Source organism: Macaca fascicularis, chromosome 16 (genome assembly GCF_037993035.2).
Source record: "Macaca fascicularis isolate 582-1 chromosome 16, T2T-MFA8v1.1".
Classification (NCBI taxonomy): Eukaryota; Metazoa; Chordata; class Mammalia; order Primates; family Cercopithecidae; genus Macaca; species Macaca fascicularis.
Genome location: NC_088390.1, coordinates 19,837,430 through 19,857,240, shown reverse-complemented (window position 1 = coordinate 19,857,240; position 19,811 = coordinate 19,837,430). Strand labels below are relative to the sequence as shown.

The window sequence follows — 19,811 nt, the reverse complement described above, 5'->3', positions numbered from 1 at the left end:
TTCCTTAGCAAGGAGAGGCCCGGCCCATCCCTCACCCTCTCAGAGGCTCTGCTTCTTCCGTCAATAACATAACAGGTCTGGATTAAACACCCTCTCGGCTCTCTTCCAGCCCCAACCCTGACTCCGCCTGTCCCCACGGACTCAGGGTGTGACACAGGGCACCAAAGAACATCAGAAATGCACTTTACAAAACACCCACAAGTGACAACCACTTCCAATGGCCACTCTCACAGGGCACAGGGTAGGAGGCGGGGTCTCATTAACTGCCCCCGGGGGATGGTGGCCAGTGCTAGTATCCCTGGCTGCCTCTCCCCTCACGACCCGTTAGCCAGCCACGAGAAGAACCACAGGCAGCATCCTGCTCAGCCTGCGACGTCGTTTCTCCTGACAATGTCTCTCTGCGAGGCCATCTAGTTCCCAACCCTATTGCAACAGTGACCAGCTGGTGGCGTGTGTCCAGGCATGCACCTGACCGAGCTCACACTGCAGCGCTGACGGCAGCAGCTCTGTGAATGCTGCTACCGGTGGAAACACTCCTTTAAAGGCGGTGTAATTTGTTTTCCATAGTGTTTCCAAGGAAAACTATTAATGATTCAGTTACATAATTAGTTCAGAACCTTATGAGTCTCAGCTTTGTTCCAAGTATCATGATTTTTTAAAATTCTGGATTACGAAAAGCAATTTAATTCTTGTGTATTTTACAGATGTTCGGCACCAGTTATTTTTCTTCTTCAACCCACGATTTTTATTGCTGGTTTCCACAGCAACAATGAAAGAATGCCTAGGTTGAGGCCTATACAGTGACTAATTTCATGAGGACCCCCTCCCAAAATAAAATGAATGAACAGAGCCGGAATGACTCTTGAAGAGAATTACTGATGAATTTTACCAATTACTGCAGAATCAACCAGCAACCTGTCTGACTCATGGAGATGACTTAATAAAATATTTGTTTAATCAAGGCGCCCTTTGTTATGATTAGAATTACTTAGAAATGACTATTACAGGCCAGGCACAGTGGCTCATGCTTGTAATTCCAATATTTGGGGAGGCCAAAGGGGGAGGATCACTTGGTCCAGGAGTTTGAGGCCAGCCTGGGCAACACAGCAAGACTCTGTCTCTACAAAAAATACAAAAATTAGCCAGGCATGATGGTGCACACCTGTAGTCCCAGCTACTTGGGAGGCTGAGCTGGGAAGATGGCATGAGTCCAGGAGGTCGAGGCTGCAGTGAGCTGTGATCATGCCCCTTCACTCCAGCCTGGGTGACAGAGTGAAACCCTCTCTCTAAATAAAAAAATAAATAAAGGACTGGATATTACAGGGCTTACTTTATGAAAACATAGGATGATTTTGCAATCTGACTACATTTTCCAAAACCTGCCCAGGTTACCCCTGAAATGAAATGCCTTTTATTTACTGCCCACCTCCACCACAAAAGAGAAAAATATAGAGATGAAAAGCAGCAGGACGAAGGTAGACGTTTTCCCTGTCAACCTTTTCCCCAACATTTCAGGAGTCTAAGACCTTGGTTAAAGAAAAGAAGGAAAAGCCATCTCAGCCAAAATTCAAGTATTTAAACTTCTCTCTTAATCTCTGGCAACAAATGTGTGGATCCTGTGGATGGTGCCCCTGACGAACATGCAGCCGCCATTCAGGGGTGGCGGGTGGCCCGCTCTGAGGCAGCGCTCTCCAGGTCCGTGTTTGTTGCATCAGGCCTCTTTCCCGATTCTCTTGGACCCTCTGAATTCAACCCATCTATTCTCACCTGACTGTACCCAGAAAATGCTCCTCATCCATCCCCCTCCTGCCGCCAACACTCCCTTTTCCTGAGCATCTTCGGCTTCACTCCCATCATTGTTTTCCTGGGCTAGGCTTTCTATTTTGTACCCACCCATCAGCCATACACTTCTCCTCAAATCTCATCTTCTCAAACTTAAAATATACAGTATAGGCTGGGAGTGGCTCACGCCTGTAATCCTAGCACTTTAGGAGGCCAAGGTGGGTGGATTGCCTGTGTTCAGGAGTTCGAGACCAGCCTAGGCAACACGGGGAGATCCCGTTTCACTAAAAATACAAAAAATTAGCTGAATGGGGTGGCGCACAACTGTAGTCCCAGCTACTCGGGGAACTGAGGCGTGAGAATCGCTTGAACCCAGGAGGCAGAGGTTGTAGTGAACCAAGATTGAGCCACTGTACTCCAGCCTGGGTGACAGAGGGAGACGCCATCTCCAAAAAAAGAGAAAAGAAAAGAAAAGAAAAGAAAGAAAGAAAGAAAAAGAAAAAAATACACAATATGCTGCCCTCTGTCCACTTGCAGGAAGGACTCCTACTAGAAGGGAAGCAGGTGCACCCCTAGGCCCTCTCCTAGTTTCTTCAGGCTTCCTCCCAATGCACTTCCCACCACTTCTACTACCCTCCTGTCATCCAGCCCCTCGACCTGGCTCTCTGACGTAGGAAGTCAGTTCATTTACATAAACGCTGTCATGAGCTGAGAGCAGCTATCCTATTTCACTCTGAGCCTGGCAAGGCACTGCTAAATGCTCTATGTGAATGGCTCAGTAACCCTATGAGGTAAGGGTCACCTCCTGCTATGATCTGAATGTTCTCCCAGAATGTACATGTTGGAACCTAATCCCCACTGTGGTATTAGGAGGTAGGGCATCTGGGAGGCACAGCCCTCATCAATGCAATTAGTGCCTGAGGGAGCTTGTTTGCCCCTTCCACCAAGTGAGGGCCCTGCAAGAGAACTCCGTTTATGAACCAGACAGCAGGCCCTTGCCAGACACCAAATTGAGTGGCACCTTGATCTTGGACGACGCAGCCTCCAGAACTGTGAGCAATAAATTTCTGTTGTTTATAAGCCACCCAGTCTACGGTATTTTTCTTATAGCAGCCTGAACAGACTAAGACATCTCCATTTCACAGGTGAGGAAACTTCATTTCCCCAAGACAGGTTAAGCAACTTACCCAAATCTCAGAGTTTATCATGGAGCCAAGATTCAAACCCAGTTTAAATTGGTTCCAAAACCTACATGCCTAAACACCAGGGACGGATGGCCTCTCTGAATAATCTTTGCTCCCCGGAGAGCACCAAGGCTGTAGATCAAATGCACCTGGTCCAAATTCAGCTCCACTGTTAACATTGTGAACTCAGCCATGCTTTTTGAACACGATTCTCTACATCTTCACCCAGTAAGATGGAGTTATCAGTGCCAACTTCGTAAAACTGTAATGACGAAAGGAGAACAGGTCCATCGGGTGCCAGGCACACAAAAGGCTGTCGACAACTATGAGCCGCCCTCTGGACAAAAACTGTTGATGGTGTTCAACGGAGCGCTGCTCTGCCTTCTGACTCAGCAGCACGCAGTGATGGGTCAGTTAAATGTGTGTTCAGGGCAGGAGGCAGACAGACATACCAGATCTAAGGAACACGCTCTTCTACACAGAAAGACTATTTTCATTTGGAAATGTCAAAGAGAGAAAGAAGCAAGGGAAACGCACCTGCAGGGAAGACACTTCACAGCAATTAAAATTGCCCAGGGTTTAACAAATCCTGGCTGCTGAAAGATAAACACAGGTGGGAATGCCAGCTGAGTAATCGTTTTCTTATGGATGTGAATTAGTCATACAAAATAAACAGGCTCCGGCCAAGTAGAAGACAGTGAAAAAAAGGTTTCTATTATTAATCTCATGATGTCCTAAAATCCTCACGAACACCACAAAGGATCACATCAACCAAGGAATTACAGTTCAATCTAGGACCCCCCTCCCTTGGTGGGGTGGGGGATGTCGTTCCGGGGGTGTTTTCTTTAAATTTTTCCAACATTTTATTTTCTTACCAAGTTTCTCTCCTCTCCAGAATAGTGTAAGGCTTAAACTGCAACTCATAGATTTCACAGTGTAAAGTAGAAGAGAAAGGAGGGAGGGAGAAAAGGAGGGGAGAGGGAACCACTATTTAAGGAATACAATTAGGTGCTGGGCACCAGGGAAAGTCAGAGTCCACACATGTCTCCTGTTCCCTGAAAACACGCTGTTCTGCCACCAAATCGCTGCCTTCAGAGCCTGCATTGGAGGGGTTACCTCGGGCCTCAGCTTCATTATCCTTTTAAGGCAAGAAATAGAAAGGCGATTGGGAAACCATTCTGGATGATCAGAAAATAATGACGAGTCTCCGGGAGTGGGAGAGGGCATTCCGGGCTCGGCGACAAGCACAATAAGCACTGGGAAGCGGAAGGCCAAAGCATTCAAGTCTGAGAACCAACAAAATAAGAATGTGCACATAGCTCAATTGCCAGGGGACTCAGCAGGAAATAGAACGTAAGCGAACCACACATTGAAAATACTGAGCTGGAGCTTTTTGGAACATGGGTCGAATTTGCTCCTGACCTCTTCTACAGTAGTAGTTCTAAGCCCAAGGGGCACATGGCAATGTGCAGAGGCATTTATGGTGTGATAACTTGGGGTGCTACTGGCAGATCCCAGAGATGCTGCTAGACATCTGTAACCCAAAGGGGAGCCCCACAAGGAAGCATCTGGCCTACAGTGTCAGCAGTGCCGCGGCGGAGGGACTTCCGGGGAAGAATGAGAGCCCTCGGACGCTGGCTCCTAGACCAACCGGCACGTGGCGTATCTGGTTAGCCTCCCACCTAACATGGAAACATTAACACTGAAAATCCGGTTGGGGCACAGCTGACAGAATCCCAGACTTCAGCAAATGGCCACAGGAAATGCTTCAAAGCTGATTATTTCCCACGGTCTTGAGATGAAAAATCATCCCAATAGCCTCAGATTCCTTCTCGGTAAATAAGGAAAAGAACAGATTTCCATACAGCAGCAGAAAAAAAATTCCAGACTAAAATTCATTGGTCCCATCAGCAGAAGTCACTGGAAAAAAAGAAGTGATAAAAACAAAAACGAAATGGAAAAGAACATTTGTACATCACTAACCACACCACCTCAAACCTGAAAACAATCTTCAATAGCGGAATAAGAAACTATGGACGGCTGCCAGAAGGCGGAGACCCACAAGGAATAGGGTGTAATCTGGAATAAGAAACAGAGGCCGAGGCAGGTCCCAAATATGAAATGCAGACCCAAGAGAGAGGCTATAATCTGGCAGCTATATTGAGACCAAGAGCTCAGAATCACTGGTCTGCCACATCCTTCTGTCTCCAAAGCTGCCTCAAGCAACCAGCGTCCCAAAGAGCAAAGTGACCACTAATAAGTAGTTATTCCCTTACCTATAACATAGCTTCACATCAAAGGATTAAAGTGAAGGAGCCAAGGCAGTAGGAAAAGGAGATGTAAATAAAATGCTTTAAGAGCCCTTTTTTTTTTTTTTAGGTATAGTGTACAATAGTCTATTGAGAAGTAAACAGAATAAAAACGACAGTATAGGAGGGAACCAGAGACTTTCATATCTATCTGGGTTGCAGCATCTTGAGCCATATTTATCAAGTCCTGGCTCCGGGCCTTTGCACATGCAACTGCCTGTGCCTGGGATGCCAGCTGGGAAGCTGAGGTGAGCTGAGAAAGGAAGTATTTACAAGGGTGTGGGCAGGGCTTGTAATGAAAAGGAGAAGCAAAAGGGTAAGTGCAGCATCCCAGAGCTAGGAAACCTCACACACATCCTCTCCCTCCCTCCAACCTGACAGCCAGTGCTGCCCATAGGCTCAGGGAAGGCATGGGACCTAAGTACAGTGTCTATGGTCGCCTGCCCTGGCGCAGAGCTGGAGGAAGAAGACAGAGAGGTGGAGTGGCAAACAGGAGGCCCAGAATGCCCGGCCAGCTCCCATGGCCCAGCTAACTTCAACACCACCTTCCAAAGTGTGCTCAAGTCTCTCCCCTCCAGAAAATCTTCCCCCAGTCTGATAGAGTCCCATAAGTATGCCTCTCCTTGTTGGTAAGCCCTTCCCAGGGGCAGCCTCCTGGCATCTGCCTGTGTACAGCCAGCCTCAGCCTGGGGCACAGAACAAACCCTGAATAACTAGCTTCAGCCCTGACTTCCCTATTTCTGTCATCGGCACAGCCTTTCCCTTGCTCTTCTAGACTCAAAACCTCAGAGTCATCTTGGACTCCTCTCTAGGGCTCCCATTTCTCAAATTCACGGCTGTCCAGGCCAGCAGATCAGAGGCCTGCAACATTTCCTGTAGGAGCCCTGTCTTTTTCTCCAGCACAGATTGGCATTAAGTCCCTCCTGGGCTCATCCGTTCCACATATTCAAGACAGATTTCTGAAAATTCAGCTGGGGTCAGTCATTTCCTGCTCAAAATCCTGCATTTTATCTTATTTACTCATTTGTTTTTTAAGAGATGGGGTCTTACTCCATTGCCCAAGCTGGAGTGCTGTGGCATGATCACAATTCACTACGGCCTCGACCTCCTGGGCCTCAGAGATCCTCCTGCTTCAGCCTCCCAAGTAGCTGGGACAACAGACGTGTTACCATGTCTGGCTAACTTTTTTTTTTTTTTTTGGTAGAGGCGAAATCTCACCTTGTTGCCTAGGCTGGTCTCAAACTCATGGACTCAAGTGATCCTCCCACCTCAGCCTCCCAAAGTGCTGGGATTACTGGCATGAGCCACTGCACTCAGCCCATTTTACTGTATTTTTAAGCTAACATTTAGCAACACCAACTAAGAGCCCGGCACCATGTTTAGCATTTTCCTACATCTTCTTTCATGTTTCTGACCACCCCATCAGATAGCTGCTGTCATCCCCATTTTACAGTTCAGCAACAAGGAAACGTCAAGGAGTTTGCTAACTCCCCCAACGGGGCCCTCAGCAATGTCACTTCAGGCTGTGTGCCTAACCCTGGCCTACTGCTCCCCTTACACACCATCTTAGTCCATTTGGGTTCATACAACAAAAAACCGTAGACTGGGTAATTTATAAACAAGGTGAACTCATTGCTTACAGTTCTGGAGGCTGGGAAGTCCAAGACAAGGCACCAACAGATTGAGTGTCTGGTGAGGGCTCACTCTGCTGCACAGATGGTGCCTTCTTGCTGTGCCTCACATGGCAGAAGGGGCGAGGGAGCTCCTCAAGCCTCTTTTGCACAAGCACAATCCCATTCATGAGGGTGGAGCCCTCATGGCCGCCTTCCCAAAGGCCCCACCTCTTAATCCTATCACATGGGGTTTTAAGTTCCTATAGATAAATTTTGGGGGATACATCAACATTCAGACAATAGCACCACCAAATTAAATGACAGCTTGCCTGAGCTTGGCTGAGCCACGCTGACCCCTTACTCCACAGCGTAGCCAAAGAGGACTCTTCTCTGCGCTTCCGATGAAATTTGCGGTTCTCATCCTGGGATATTCACCGATCTGAGGGCCTCCCTGTATGAATGTTTTATCCCCTCCTTTTAAGCTTATGCCAATCAAGACTTTCTTGCAAAATCTTTGTGATACTCCCACCTCTAAACCTCCAGAAAATCATCTCTCTTCTGGAACTCCTAGGTCCGTGACCACTGCCCACTGCCTCTCACCCAGGTGCTGCAGCCTCCCCTCACCGGCTCTTGGCCTCTGCTCCTGACCACCGGTTAATGCCCATTCAGCAGCCACAGGAGTCTTTTCAAAGCACAAATCATGAACTGTCCACTTAAAAATGGTTAAGATGTTAAATTTCATGTTATGTGACTTTTTTTCATTAGAAGTTAAAAAATTAAGACACATACACAAAAATCAGATCACATCGCTCCCTACACAGAACCCCCAGTGGCTTCTCACTGCATTGGGATTGAAAGCCCAAGGTCTTCGTCCCAGCCCCAAGATCCTAGGCAGCCTGGCCCTGCCCACCTTCTCGCCTGGCTCTGATCACTCTCCCCAGCTCACCATGCTTCACGTAGGCCGCTCCCAGCTCCAAGCATGAGCGGCTAGTTCCCAAGGAAGAGCTCTGCCCCTGCTGTTCCCTCTGACCAGAACGTTCCCCAGCTCCTCACACAGCGGGCTCCTTTCTCCTCGGTCAGTCTGTGCCTCTAAAGTAGCTCTCCCATCTCACCAAACAGCCCCTGGTTTACTCCTTCAGAGCCTTTATCACCAAACGAAGACTCACTGCCATTGATTATCTGCCATTGATTATCTGTCATGGGTTATCTGCCTTCCTGTGCCACTAGGGAAGGTCCGTGATAGCAGGGCCTTACCTCCCTTGTTCACCATCGTGTTCCTGGCACATAGTAGGTGCTCAAAAAATATTAATGAATATTTAATGAATATTTAGATTCTGGCTTTCACTGAAGACATGCATATGGGTGTCTCCCTGCCCCTGCCGCACCAGCCAGGGAGCTCCTACAAAGGTACACAGGTCCCAGCAGGCAGGAGCCACTCGCTAAATAGGTGTTGAATTAATAGGCAAGCACAAAAGAGAACTGGAAGGCAATGACAATCCTTCTCTCATAAGACTTATAAATATCTCTAAACAGTTGAAAAAAAAATAAAGTCCCCAGACTGCTTTCAGGATGAGAGCCCCATGGACATGAACATAGAGCCTTCCAGCACTACTACCTTGAAAACATTCATGTTGATGTGTAAGCATTAGTGTTATAAAACTTAATCTTGTTAACTCACAGTCATGCCTGAGAAATAGTCCTAAATTTATTCCTGAAGGATGACTTTTAAAACTTTTGGTTTACACCTTAGTCTCACAGAAATAGTAAACAACACTTTCCTATGCTATGGTTTCAGATTTAACCAGGCATCTTCACAGAAACATAATAAATGAATTTATGTTAATAAATGCTTTGTAAAGTGGGAACGGATGGTAACCATAGACTTAGGAACCTGATAATTTAAAGTATCAAGTCTGAGTACCTTATCTTTTATCCAACCTTTTCTGCTTCTTTGTTCCTAACTTAGGGGCCCCTAAGCCAAGTGGGGATATGGGCACAGCCCTGTGATGTCAGGGGCACAGCTTCCCAGGCAACAGGCAGGCCAGTTCTGTTTCATTCTGTTCTATTTCCTCTAGAAACAATGCAAGAACTGCAGGGCATGCTGCCCCACCCACCCAGCAAAACCCCGTGTGCTCCACCATGCCTCCGTGCATTTGAACGATGAGGACCTGGGAGGGAGGGGACAAATCCTCTTGCCCAGCACTGCTGAGCACAGATGCAAAAAAAGGACCCTCCGTAGCAAGAGCCCCCACCCACGGGTGGAGAGGTCTGGTCCCTCATCACGTCCACTGCCCCTCCCTCAGCTCACTATACTTCAGTCACTCTGGCCTTCTGACCAGAGGAAGATAAAAGCAAGGAGGAGCCAGCCCAGCTCTGCAAACTCAGGAGAGGCAGGCTACAAATGCCGCATGCCCCTGGTGACACACACTGGCTGTATGGGACCCAACAAGAGAAGCCAGAGGGTGATCTCATAAATCCCCTAGTGGCTTAATTCGATGCACAGAAGCCTTAAGTCGTGAGACGCAGGGTCTCAACTGGACCCAACCACATTGAGTGCTGTGGCCTCAGCATGTGACGAGGCTGGCTGAGGAGGGTCCCTGGCAGTCTGTCTGTCTGTCTGTGGAAGTGAAGGGTCTCCTGGGATAACACTCGGCATGGGGGGAGAGAGAGGAGGTGGGAACAGGGCCATCAAGGCAACATGGAAAGAGCTACTTCCCCAAGAAATTGTGAGGTGTCCACCTTACTCATCATGGCCTTCTGGGGCGTGCTGAAGACTTGGCACTATGGCACCTCACAGCCACAGGGCAACGTGGCAGCAGTGGTGCCCAGGGTGGCGGAGGCAGCAGTGGGACCGCGGGCAGCAGAGGCCTTCAGTGCCATGGTCATGATGGCAGCAGCCATCCCAGAAAGTGCCTGGCCAGGTAGAGAAGGGAGAGGTGGCACATCAGCTTAGGCCTATTCATTTGCTTTGCTCCTGGGGACATCAGGAAGAAAGGAAGGGAACACAGAATTTTGCTGGAGCATCTCTAGTCGCAGAGGATGCAGGAACAAAATCTGGACCATCTCTGCATGGCCCTAACTCACGCTTGCATCCTGCCGTGGATACCCAGAGTCGTGGTGAATATCCCCTCCGCTGAAGAGGGAAGAACAGGGAACGTCTGTCTCCTCGCACACCCAGTGGGAGTCAGCCATTGTTCAGAGCACCGTGAGTTCTGGATTTCCTTATTGTTGTCAGATAAAGTTAAATCACTGAATGCAGCTGATTTCCTTTTTGTTCTCGCATTCCTGAGATTTTCTTTTCTAACCCACAGGCTTTAGCTATATTCCTGCAGTGCCAGCTGGCTAATGAAAGCAACTGCTGTGCTTTGCAGGGTTAATTTATTCAGTGCCTGGAATATGCCCTATCCTTCGTCAGCATCAATCGCTTCTAGCATTGTGTTTTAAATATACACAGGAACCACAAATATGAGGGATAATTTTGCAGGCTGCTCCTGGGATTACCTTGTCATTACACGTTCCTTGCACAGGAGTAAGTCTACAAGGAACAGCAAGTACAGCAACTGCTATGTGATCTGTTTCCAGAGTGGGGGACAGAAACGGTTACATAACAGCACTTCCGCTGCCCCCTGTGGATGGGCCCTTTATGACACAGACACATCTGACTTTCAAAATGAAGCGAGACAGTTACCCCCGACCCTCAAAGAGCACAACCTGAGCCATGCCATGAAGCCACCTCCACCTCCTCTTTGTTTCAGTGTAAGGCACACGGAGTGCTCAGGCCCCTGCTCCCTTCTGCCCACTCCTGCCAGCCGTCTTGCACTCTGAGCCCAGGCACAGCAAATGACCAGCAGCTGCAGGGATGCTGAGTTCTATCATCCAGCCTCCAGGCCTGCCCAAGGCCACTCTGCGCCCAGAACAGGCTTCCCAGCCCGGACTCCTGCTTTCCACTTACCCTCTACTGTCTGGTAAACCTCAGTTCACAGCTCCTTGTCTGGGGCACAGACATGCTTCCACACCACAGTGTGTCCACAGCACCCTGGACCCAGGCTTATCAGCAGGCCTTACACGAGACGAACACTGCTTCTCTGTGTGACTCCCACCCCCATCTCCTTTGCCCAGACGGTCCCTGAGTGAAGGGCTCTGTCTCATTCCTCTGTGGTTCCACACCTGTGGGCCCAGTGTCTGGTCCACATTAAAGATAGATCATTGACCTAAAGGTGAAACCTGAAACTAGAAAACTTCTAGAAGAAAACAGGAGAAAACTGTTGTGACCTTGAGTAGGGCAAAGATTTCTTAGTTACAACACCAAAAATATGAGCAATAAAATAGGACAAAAAACATAGAAAACCACCTGATTAATGGGATATTGTCAAAATTTAAAACGTACGGTCTTCAGAAGACATTGTCAACAAAATGAAAAGACAAGCCATCGACTGGAAGGGAAATATCTGCAAAACACAAAACTGATAAAGTACTTGAATCTTGAATTATTAAATAATAACCATTTTTGTTATTATTTGTTACTTTTATTTATTATTTATTTATTTATTGGGACGGAGTCTTCCTCTTGTCACCCAGGATGGAGTGCAATGGCAGTGGCGCGGTCTCGGCTCACTGCGACCTCAGCCTCCCGGGTTCAAGCGATTCTCCTGCCTCAATCTCCCGAGTAGCTGGGATTACAGGTGTGCACCACCACGCCCAGCTAATTTTTTATTTTTAGTAGAGACAGGGTTTCACCATGTTGGTCAGGCTGGTCTCAAACTCCTGACCTCAGGTGATCCGCCCGCCTCGGCCTCCCAAAGTGCTGAGATTACAGACATGAGCCATCGTGCCCTGCCTATTTGTTATTTTTGTTAAAAATAACAAAATGATGTCCATATTAACAACAAAGAATAATAATAAAAAGCACAAGGCAATAAAAAATGACCAAAGATTTAAATAAAAACTTCACCAGAGAAGATATTTGGATGGCAAATAAACACATAAAAAAATGCTTGACATCATTAGTCATTAAGAAAATGCAAATGAAGCCATAAGAGCTATCACTACATACCTACTAGAATGGCTAAAAATTTAAAAACAAAACAAAACAATATCAAGTGCTGGCAAAGATATGGAGCAACTGGAACTCTTTTTTTTTTTTTTTTGAGACGGAGTCTCGCTCTGTAGCCCAGGCTGGAGTGCAGTGGCCGGATCTCAGCTCACTGCAAGCTCCGCCTCCCGGGTTCACGCCATTCTCCGGCCTCAGCCTCCCGAGTAGCTGGGACTACAGGCACCCGCCACCTCGCCCGGCTAGTTTTTTGTATTTCTTAGTAGAGACGGGGTTTCACCGTGTTATCCAGGATGGTCTCGATCTCCTGACCTCGTGATCCACCCGTCTCGGCCTCCCAAAGTGCTGGGATTACAGGCTTGAGCCACCGCGCCCGGCCGCAACTGGAACTCTAATACACTGCTGGTAGAAATGCAAAATGGTACAGCCACTTTGCAGTGCCGAAGTTTTTTTTTTTTTTTTTTTTTTTTTTTTTAAGTCCATGAGGCATTTTATTTGTAAATGTATGTATTACATCCCTAGAAAAAGAATCCCAGGATTTTCCCTCCTGTGTGTTTTTGTCTTGCTTCTTCATGGTCCATGATGCCAGCTGAGGTTGTCAGTACAATGAAACCAAACTGGCGGGATGGAAGCAGGTTATTCTGCCATTTTTCTAGATCTTTGAGTTGCACATCAAATCTGGGGCTGATCACTCCACACTTGTTTAGCCTGCCTGTAAGGTTCACAACAATTTTCCCAGCTCTGTGATCATCAATGATTTCAAATTCGCCAATGTAACCATGCTTCATCATCACAGTGAGAAACCGGACGATGACTTTGGAGCACGGCCTAATAAGAACCTGGCGTTTGCCTCTCTTTTCGGCATTGTTGGTGCTCTTGAGAGCATCAGCCAGGACATTCATGCGCACCATTGTGGCTTAGATTGCAGGACTGCGCCGATGGCAGACGGATGAAATTGGAGCTCTCAGAGAGTGCTCAGTGCCGAAGTTTCTTAAAAATTAAACATATACAATCCACTAATCCCACTCTTCAGTATTTATCCAAGAGAAATAAAAATTTGTGTTCACACAAACATCTGTAATGCTAATGTTCATGGCAGCTGGATTCGTAACAGCAAAAGCCAAGCAACCTAACTCTCCCTCAACAGTGAGTGGATAAATAAACTGATGCATCCCCATGTTAGATTAGTACTCAGCAATAGAATGAACTCAGCAATAAAAGTGAATGAATAGCACACACACAAAAAGGATATATTTCAAATGCACTATGCTAAGTGAAAAAAGCCTAAACTCAAAAGCCTACTTACTATCTACACAAATCTTATCCATCTTTAAGTCCCAGATCAAATGTTACTTCTCCCTTGTAGTCTTATCTGCCATCTCCCCACACCTACAAAAAGACCAACGTGATTTGGTGTTGCTCTAAATTCCAAACATTTTGTCCATGTCCTCTCTTGTATGACTGTATATGCCAGTTATCATGTCTCTCTAACTAACTGGAAGCGCCAACTATGATTCACCTTTGCATTTAAAAGCAAAGGCAGATCAGCGGCCTCACCAGCAGCTGGCCAGCATTCAGACTCCTTCTGCTGTGCCTGCTGCCTAGCATCTGGATCGATGCCTTGCATATGGGAAGTGTTCAGAAATTTTCTGTTTGATGAATTAACAAAAAATTAAATGTCCCAGGTGACCTGTGTCAGATATAGTTGGTGTGGTCAGCACTCAGAAAGAATAATACAGCCCAGGAGTCTGGACGAGATGGTCTCTTAATACTATTTTAGATGAATGAATGAATGAACACCAAAGGACAGAGCAACCAGTGCTAGAAAGAAGCCCACTAACAGGCTATGGTGTGTGAGCACAGTGGGTGCTAGAGGGGAAAGTGGTATCTCAGTGAGACCCTAGTCATGGGCTGAACTGTGTCCCTCCCCGCCACCCCCTTCCTATGTTGAAGCCCTAATCCCTAATGTCTCAGAATGTAACTGTATTTGGAGAGAGGGTCTTTAAAGTGGTAATTAAGGTCATATGGGTGGGCCCTAATCCAATATTACTAGTGTCCATTTAAGAAAAGATTAGGACACAGGCACACACAGAGGGATAACCGTGTGAAGATACAAGGTGAATATATATATATATATATATATTTTTTTTTTTTTTTTTTTTTTTGAGATAGGGTCTTGCTCTGTTGCCAAGGCTGGAGAGCAGTGGCATGATCATAGCTCACTGAAGCCTCAAACTCAACACTGAAGCGATCCTCCCACCTCAGCCTCTTGAATAGCTGGGACAATGTGCACACCACCACACCGGGCTCATTTTTTTCTTTTTTTAGAAATGGGGTCTCACTGTGTTGCCCAGGCTGGTCTCAAACTCCTGGGCTGAAGCAATTCTCCTGCCTCAGCCTCCCAAAATAACACTTTGACCTTGACTCCAATGTCTGCTTCCAGTGCTGTGAGAAAATTTCTGTCAGTTGTTTAAGACCTACAGTCTGTGATACTTTGTTGTGAGTGACCAAGCAGACTAGCACAACTCTGAAGGATGGCTAGGAGGTTGACATGTGAAAACTGGAGGAGAGGGCATTCCAGGTAAGAAGAGGAGCACCCCCAAAAGCAGGCAAGGAGCGGTGCTGTTTGGCACAGCGGGCGAGCACGGTGGAAGTTATGCAGAATAGTGCTGGAAAACAGGGTGGCAGCAGATGGCAGAGGCCCAGAATGGCAGGTTAAAGAGCTGAGACTTTGAGGGTGCCTTCTCCTTATGTGACTGGTGGCAACTCAGTATCATCTGTGATGGAAGGAGGCAGCGGGCGCAGCAGGAGGAGTCTGAATGGCTAGCCGGCTGCAGGTGGGGCCACCGCGGCCTAAACTGGCACACATGGGCCCCAGGGGCTCCTGGGGTGGCTTTGGGGGCAGCAAAGGTTTGTTGATTGAAAAGTTATGTGTGTGTTATAATGTGGGAAACTCAGGGCCACAGCACGGCTCACCTGTGAAAAGTTAGAGCACAGATCAGAGCAACAAACACATCACGAGATCCTGAGGCCCAGAACGCTGCACCCGTGGGCTCTACATTCCGGACAGATCCCAGTCCACCCCAATCTTCCAGATGCCACCACCCCTCTAATTCACCTCCATCCTCTCCTCAGCCCTCTCCCTCCACCTGGCTAATCTTTCCACACTAACCACAGTGATCCTTTAGAAATGTAGGTCAGATCCCATCACTCCTCTGCTCAGAGCCCTCCAGTGGGTCCCTGTGTCCCTTGGAATAAAACCCAGGCTTCCTACCGTGGTTCACACGCACACCCGCATCCCCACTCCCCAGACCCTCTTCTCCCCTTCACTCCCAGTGCCCTGCTGCACTGGGAAAGAAACACCAGGCTCAAAAGGAGTCATGGGAATTCACTCGTTTACACAAACAGCTGGGGACTGTCTCATTCATTTGTTAGCTGGAGAATCATTCTGGAAGCACCTCCTGTACCTAGGCACTGCAGTAGGCACCAGGACACAGGATGGGCAAAACCAAACACCACCCCTCCCCACCTGGGGCTCACCATCTGGTGTAGGGAACTATCAAATGGCCTTGGAAATACCAGATATCAACTGGGAAAACTCTACTAAAAAAAGGCACTGTGTGATTTTTAGAGCTTATCCAAGGGGCGCAGGACCCAGGCGGGAGGAAAAGACCCTTTGGTGACCCTCCCAGGATAATAAGCATGAACTGGATGACAAGAGGGATAGAAACCCACAGGCACAGGGAACAGCAAAGTGAGGAGGAGGGATACTGTGGCAGGAAGGAGAAAGCAAGTGTGGGGTGGGGATTTCAAGTTCCTGCAGCTACAGCGGTGAGGCCGGTGAGCAGGACCACCCCCACCTGCACTGATCCCATCATGTGGGCCCGGCCCTCCTCAGGATGGCCAAGGGGATGCCCAAATCTCTCAGCATCCCAAGCCAGCTCACAAAAGCCGCTGGACCGCTTCTTGTCCTGGGGCTCCTCCCATGCAGCAAAGGCTCGCAGGCAGCGCAGGAGAAGCCAGGAAGACTTCCTTTCCCTATGTTCAGACCTCATCAGTGAGACCCAGAGAGGCTCTCAAGCTCCCAGACTCAAGACAACCCGAGACCCTCCCCCGAGGATCGCATTCTTTACCTACCGCGAAACCTCCCCGAGTCTGCCTTCCCCAGCAGGCAGCAAGGCAGGCCCCTTGTTGCTCCTCTGCCCCAAGCCATTTATTGTGGGCACTTGTGGCTCTTTTCGTTACAAGGAGGCCTGTTACCGTAGCAACCAGGTGTGGCTCCCGCAGTCTGTCTCAGAGGGGCCCTCTGATCCCCTGAGTTGTAATGTGTTGCTGGCTTATCTCATTCTTGTAATCAAACAAAATAAATACATGCTCTGCAGTCTCTCCCTCTTTCGGTGATCTCTTTCCTACAGTGTCCTCCCTGAGTTCACTGACAATATCTAATCCTAATACATTCCCTTTCTCCCACATAAATAGCATCCCTCTGTGATCAAAGCAACCCCATCCATGCCTTCTAGGCCACGTTCAGAGTTTTGCCTTCATTACTTATCATCTTCACTTGCAAATTTAGCATCATTTCATTTTCATTGTTTCTCACGGTTAAGTCCTTTAAAGATCCATTAATAATGTTAAGTCAATTTTAGGAACTGTAATAAGTAATGGTAGTTGACAATGGCAACAACTGTGAAAAGAGGCATAAAAGAACCAAAATCTGGGAAACAGGGGTCCCAGTGAAAGGAATGAAGATATGGCGGTAGGGGTGTGGAGAAAGGGATGGAATGGGAGAGACTGGAGTGACGCAGGCTCTCCTCAGAGGACCCTAGTTTCCTTGCGCCTCCTGACCACCCAGGGAAAGGATCCCTCCTCTGTGACTCTCCACCACAGCCCCCAACAGCAGCTTCGCAGCTACCATCACAGTCAGTGATATAATTCATCAGTATTTACTGTCCCTCCTCCCCAACCCATGCGTAGGTCCCTAGAGACTGGCACGTTCTCTCTTGCTCACCCTTATCTCCCGAGGGCCTGGCACACTGCCCAGCTCAGACTGGGTGCTGGATGTCTGCTGGGTGGATAATGGATGAAGAGCTTATTTTGAACCTCAGATGACCGTTTTTTAAACTAGAGAGGCTGGGCACAGTGGTTCACGCCTGTAATCCCAGCACTTTGAGAGATCAAGGTGGGAGGATCACTTGAGCCCAGGAGTTCAAGAACAGCCTGTAGAAAGCCTCTATGCCTACAAATAAATAAATAAGCCAGGCATAGTGGTGCACACCTGTAGTCCCTACTCAGGAGGCTACTCAGGAGGCTGATGTGGGAAGACCTCTTGAGCACAGGAGGTTGAGACTGCAGTGAGCTATAATCTCATCACTGCACTCCAGCCTGGGTAACAGAAGAGACCCTGTCTCTAAAAATAAATACAAAAATAATAAATCAATAAACCAGAGATAAGGAACACAGGATGGAAAAGAAAATGAGGAGAACAGTGCCTCGGGGGGCGTCTACGAGCCGTGTGTGGGAACGCAACTGCACAAAACCTGAAAACAGGGACAGGAGATGGAAGAGGTCAGCACCCATCAATAAAGCAGCTTTTCCTCCATGCCTCTTGGGTGGCTTCCTTTTCTAAAACATAAGTTAAGGCCTTTAAAGCATCTTTAAACACTGCCACCAAATGCTTATTCTTCCCAAAATCTGTCACTCGCTTTCCCAACCTTGAGCTTCTACAGCTAGCATCCTGTTCCCAAGATTCTTCTTGCCTGTGGGTCTGGAAAATTGTCTGTTTGTTTACTTTATACAAATACACAAATTCAGACTCATGAAATACTCAAACACAGGAGGATATCTAGCAAGAGGAAAAAGCAACCTTGCCCTAATTCTACTTCCCTCTCCAGAGGTGACACAGGAAACAACAGTTTGATATCACACATCCATTGCTTTTTATTAAATGAATTTTTATGTACAAACAAATAAAAATATATAGCTTATATTTGTAACATAAATATGTTTATATTGTTTATGTTTACTTAAAAACATGTACAGTGCTTTTCTAAGACAAATCAAAGGTAAGCATATTTTACCTTTTGATAGATTTTATAAATTTGCCATACAAAAAAGCTTTACTAATTTTTGTTCCCATTAGTGATGACTGCCAGTGCCTATCTTCCTATGTTCTCTCCACACTGCAATATTATTCATATTTTCCATTTTTGCCAATATGTTGCATGGGAAATGACATTTCATGAGTATTTGGATTTGCATTTCTATGACTATTAATGAGGTTGAACATTGTATGTTTATTGGCCTTCTATATTCCTTCTTCTAGGAATTGCTTTTTTATAACCTTTGCCCATTTTTCTCTGGTGTGTTTTTTCTAGTTGATTGCTGGAATCATTTATTATGAGTAGTACTCTTTGTGGTATGTGGGCTGCATGTATTTCTCTCGGCCACATACCTGTCTTTCAGTGTACCAAGTTTTTAGCATACGGCGACTCAAACGTGTCATTCTTTCCCTCTGTGGCTAACACAACCTTTCCTGTCTCCCAAGATTACATGAAAGGTTGTCTTAAGCCATAGACGGAAAGAATGACATGTTTGACTCTACAAAAATACGAATGTATTTTTACGTATATATGTAATATAATCCATACTCATGTATATAAAGTCATCTCTATATGCCTCAGATAGTCTCTCTACACATCTACCTACACCAATACTTTTTCGGTGTGTGTGTTTTAATTTAGCTTTTATTTCCTCACTCCAACAACCCTATGGAATAGATACTATTATTAATTTTATCCCCATTTTACAGATAATAAGACTGAGGGACAGATAAGTTAAGGCTGAGCCATCTGCCTCCAGTGCCCATGGGCTTAACCAGAATCCTATGTTCACTCAGTACTACTCCACACAACTCATTTTCTCTCCATATCATAAAAGCAACAGGCTGGGTGCGGTGGCTCATGCTTGTAATCCCAGCACTTTGGGAGGCTGAGACGGGTGGATCACCTGAGGTCAGGAGCCCGAGACCAGCCTGGACAACATGGCAAAACCCCATCTCTACTAAAAATACAAAACTTAGCCAGGCGTGGTGGCGGGCACCTGTAATCCCAGCTACTCAAGAGGCTGAGGCAGGAGAATCACTTGAACCTGGGAGGCAGAGGTTGTGGTGAGACAAGATTGCACCACTGTACTTCAGCCTGGGCCACATAGCAAAATTCCATCTCAAAAAAAAAAAAAGCAACAAAAGTTATCAGAGTGTGATAATGGCGTAGAAATAGATTGCTCCTGTAAATAATCAAATAATCCAGAAAAATCATATAATAGAAAAGCTGGAGATATATAAAGAAAAAATCATAAAATATTAGAAAACATAAGGGTGGCTCATAAATGATACTGGAAAAACTGGTTAGCATTTTTTAAAGTCAGTTTAAATTTACTTTCACATCATCTGTGAAAGAAAATACTCGAAGAAAATAAACGACTTAAAAACAGAGAAATTAGATCTCTAATATAGAAGACTTACCAAAAAAAATGAACCAATTTGACTATATAAAAATGTTAAATGACTGCATGTGTTTTAAAAACTCATTTTAAAAAGGTAAACAATAGACTGGGGAAAATAACTGACAAAAATATGGCAAATAAATCTTACCCATATAAATCGGCCCCAAAAAGCCAGCATTATGATCCCATAAAATGATCAAAAGAGAAAGTACAACTTATAAACAAGCACGTAAAAAATGTTCAGCCTAGCTGTATTAAAAGAAATGCAAAATACCATAAAGAGGTTCGGTTCTGTTTTTCTTACTCTTTTTTCCCCATGATGCTGTTGGCTGGTGGAATGGATGAAATTGAATGAATGCTCCAACACACT

The 19,811-nt window shown here is 46.6% G+C and overlaps 2 protein-coding genes across 17 annotated transcripts in view; both read right to left on the bottom strand.

Moving 5' to 3' along the window:
- Positions 1-19,811, bottom strand: part of SPECC1 (sperm antigen with calponin homology and coiled-coil domains 1) — a 317,948-nt gene that overhangs the window by 227,352 nt on the left and 70,785 nt on the right. The gene's annotated exons all lie outside the window — the stretch shown is intronic.
- LOC102142282 (small ribosomal subunit protein uS8-like) lies at positions 12,428-12,889 on the bottom strand. The gene has a single exon (XM_045376233.3). It carries the CDS (start codon positions 12,847-12,849, stop codon positions 12,457-12,459), a length of 393 nt encoding a protein of 130 aa, XP_045232168.1. The 5' UTR covers positions 12,850-12,889; the 3' UTR covers positions 12,428-12,456.